Source organism: Nematolebias whitei, chromosome 15 (genome assembly GCF_014905685.2).
Source record: "Nematolebias whitei isolate Nwh7 chromosome 15, NemWhi1, whole genome shotgun sequence".
Lineage (NCBI taxonomy): Eukaryota > Metazoa > Chordata > Actinopteri > Cyprinodontiformes > Rivulidae > Nematolebias > Nematolebias whitei.
In genome coordinates this window covers 27,401,552-27,403,493 of record NC_056512.1, presented here as the reverse complement: position 1 = coordinate 27,403,493, position 1,942 = coordinate 27,401,552, and the positions used below count along the sequence as shown (strand labels likewise).

General features: G+C 33.3%; 1 protein-coding gene across 1 annotated transcript in view; it reads left to right on the top strand.

The window, feature by feature from the left end:
• The first annotated feature begins 1,319 nt into the window (after positions 1–1,319).
• The window catches only part of cabp5b (calcium binding protein 5b), a 4,390-nt gene continuing 3,767 nt past the window's right edge, over positions 1,320–1,942 (top strand). Inside the window, exon 1 of the mRNA XM_037689577.1 lies at positions 1,320–1,553. Coding sequence (XP_037545505.1) covers positions 1,500–1,553 — 54 coding nt within the window. The 5' untranslated portion in view covers positions 1,320–1,499. The remainder of the gene's footprint in view (positions 1,554–1,942) is intronic.

The window sequence follows — 1,942 nt, the reverse complement described above, 5'->3', positions numbered from 1 at the left end:
AGTTCATACCAATTTTACCAAATAAAATATAACTCTGAACTCTGCAGGTTTTTGAGTCTTCCTTTTAAATTTTAGAAATATTAAAAAAAATTGTATTCCGCTTTAAAGTAATAAAGCATAAATTTAAAGTGTATCTAAATATTAGGCAGTTTTGTTGGCTATGTCATTGTGACATTAAGTTTTTAATTTCAAAACAACTTTTGTATGTACTTTAACTTGAATTAGGTCTATCTAACTATTAATTACTCAACTTATTTTTTCTAGGCAACTTGTCCTAAAGAATTTCTGGTGGATTTGAGAGAACGATCCCACTTTAGTGACAAATGTTGGATAAATGAAGTAGCTAAACCTCATCATCATTATTTTCTCTAATTTAATTTAATAAACATTTGCAGAAAAACTGCTTAAACTTGCCATTTCTCTTTACTGTGGTTATAAAAATGAATTACTTTACATTTTCTATTATGTTTGGTCAAAGCTTCAAGGAGCCGCACACCAAGGACCAATGAGGCACATGTGGCCCCAGATCCGCAGGTTGCAGACCCCTGCTTTACAGTCATCAATCATTGTTCTATAACAGCACAAGACACATTCAGCTTTAAATTGATTAAAATCTATTTAGCCATTTAATAAATTAACATATTCTCTCTAAATATGGCCCATCAAACATGTGAGATACATCCAAGTGGAGCAGCCGGCAGCTATTTAAGGGCCCAGGACGCATTTAGGAAAATAGGTATCTTGCTCAAGGACACCACAACTTATGGGCACAGCAGGGAATCAAACTTATAACGTTCCTGTCCAGAGTACTCCTACCACTGTCCCACAGCTGCTGTCTTACTTTCAAAAACAATTATAAAATTAACTATAATAAAGAAAAGTATGATTTATTTTTTTTTTTTGTGACAAGTGCAATATGTCTCCTCGTCTATCAGGTTTTATTATGATCAAAGCTTTTACGAGTAACATCTTCAGAATCATTTTATTACTTTAGCTGATGCATGACAGGATATTTTCAACAGCTGTGTTAGTAATGGGTTTATTTATATTAAACCTTGCAAGACAAAAAGCAAAAGCTTCATAAAACATTGCATAACAAGACTGCAAGTATTGTGACAAATGTATTGCTGCCCCAATTGTTAAAATCCATTTATTATCAGTCATAGCTATAATTGTTATTTGTGTCAATGTCATATGAATCTAATGAAAAACAGCCTAAATAATGATAATTTCTAAAACATTAATGGTTAACTATGTGCAGTATTAAGTCTATCTTTCCTCTCTGAACCACAGCTGAAAAGATAATCCAGTCCAGACGTCATCCCACATTGCTGGGATGCACAGTTCCCTTCTGATCTCAGTTCATGCACAGAAAGACCCTCATTGTCAACACAGAAACCAACAGATACAGGCTGGTGGCATGTAAGGAGAGAGGTTGTTGGTTTTTTTTTATTTAAGTGGAGGCCTAATAGACAAGGATTGAAACTGAGCATCCCATCATGAACGTTAAACAGCCCTGCATCTTTCTCAGAGGAGGAGACAAGAGGAGAAAAGTAAGTCTGCACGTTTTGATGATTCATTAGTTTTGTGCCATAATGAATTTTAAAATACACTTACAGTACATGTATTGATCCTACCAGTTTTCCAAGTCACAGATAAATTAAACATATTTTGATTTTAGGTTGTATTTTTAGGTTTAACAAGAACAATTGTTAACACGTTTGTTTAATTACTGAGTGGCTTTAGTGCTGCTATACAAAGGAAACCTAATGTACGCTGGAGTAGCTTTTTAATCATCCAGATCAGAGTAATCCCCATGCTTTCATAGAAGGCAACAAGATATTCAACTTAAATTCAAGTAATTAGGACACTTTAACCACTATAGAGTAAAGACGGAAATATTTTTTATTTTTTCATCATATATATATATAATGAAAAAATA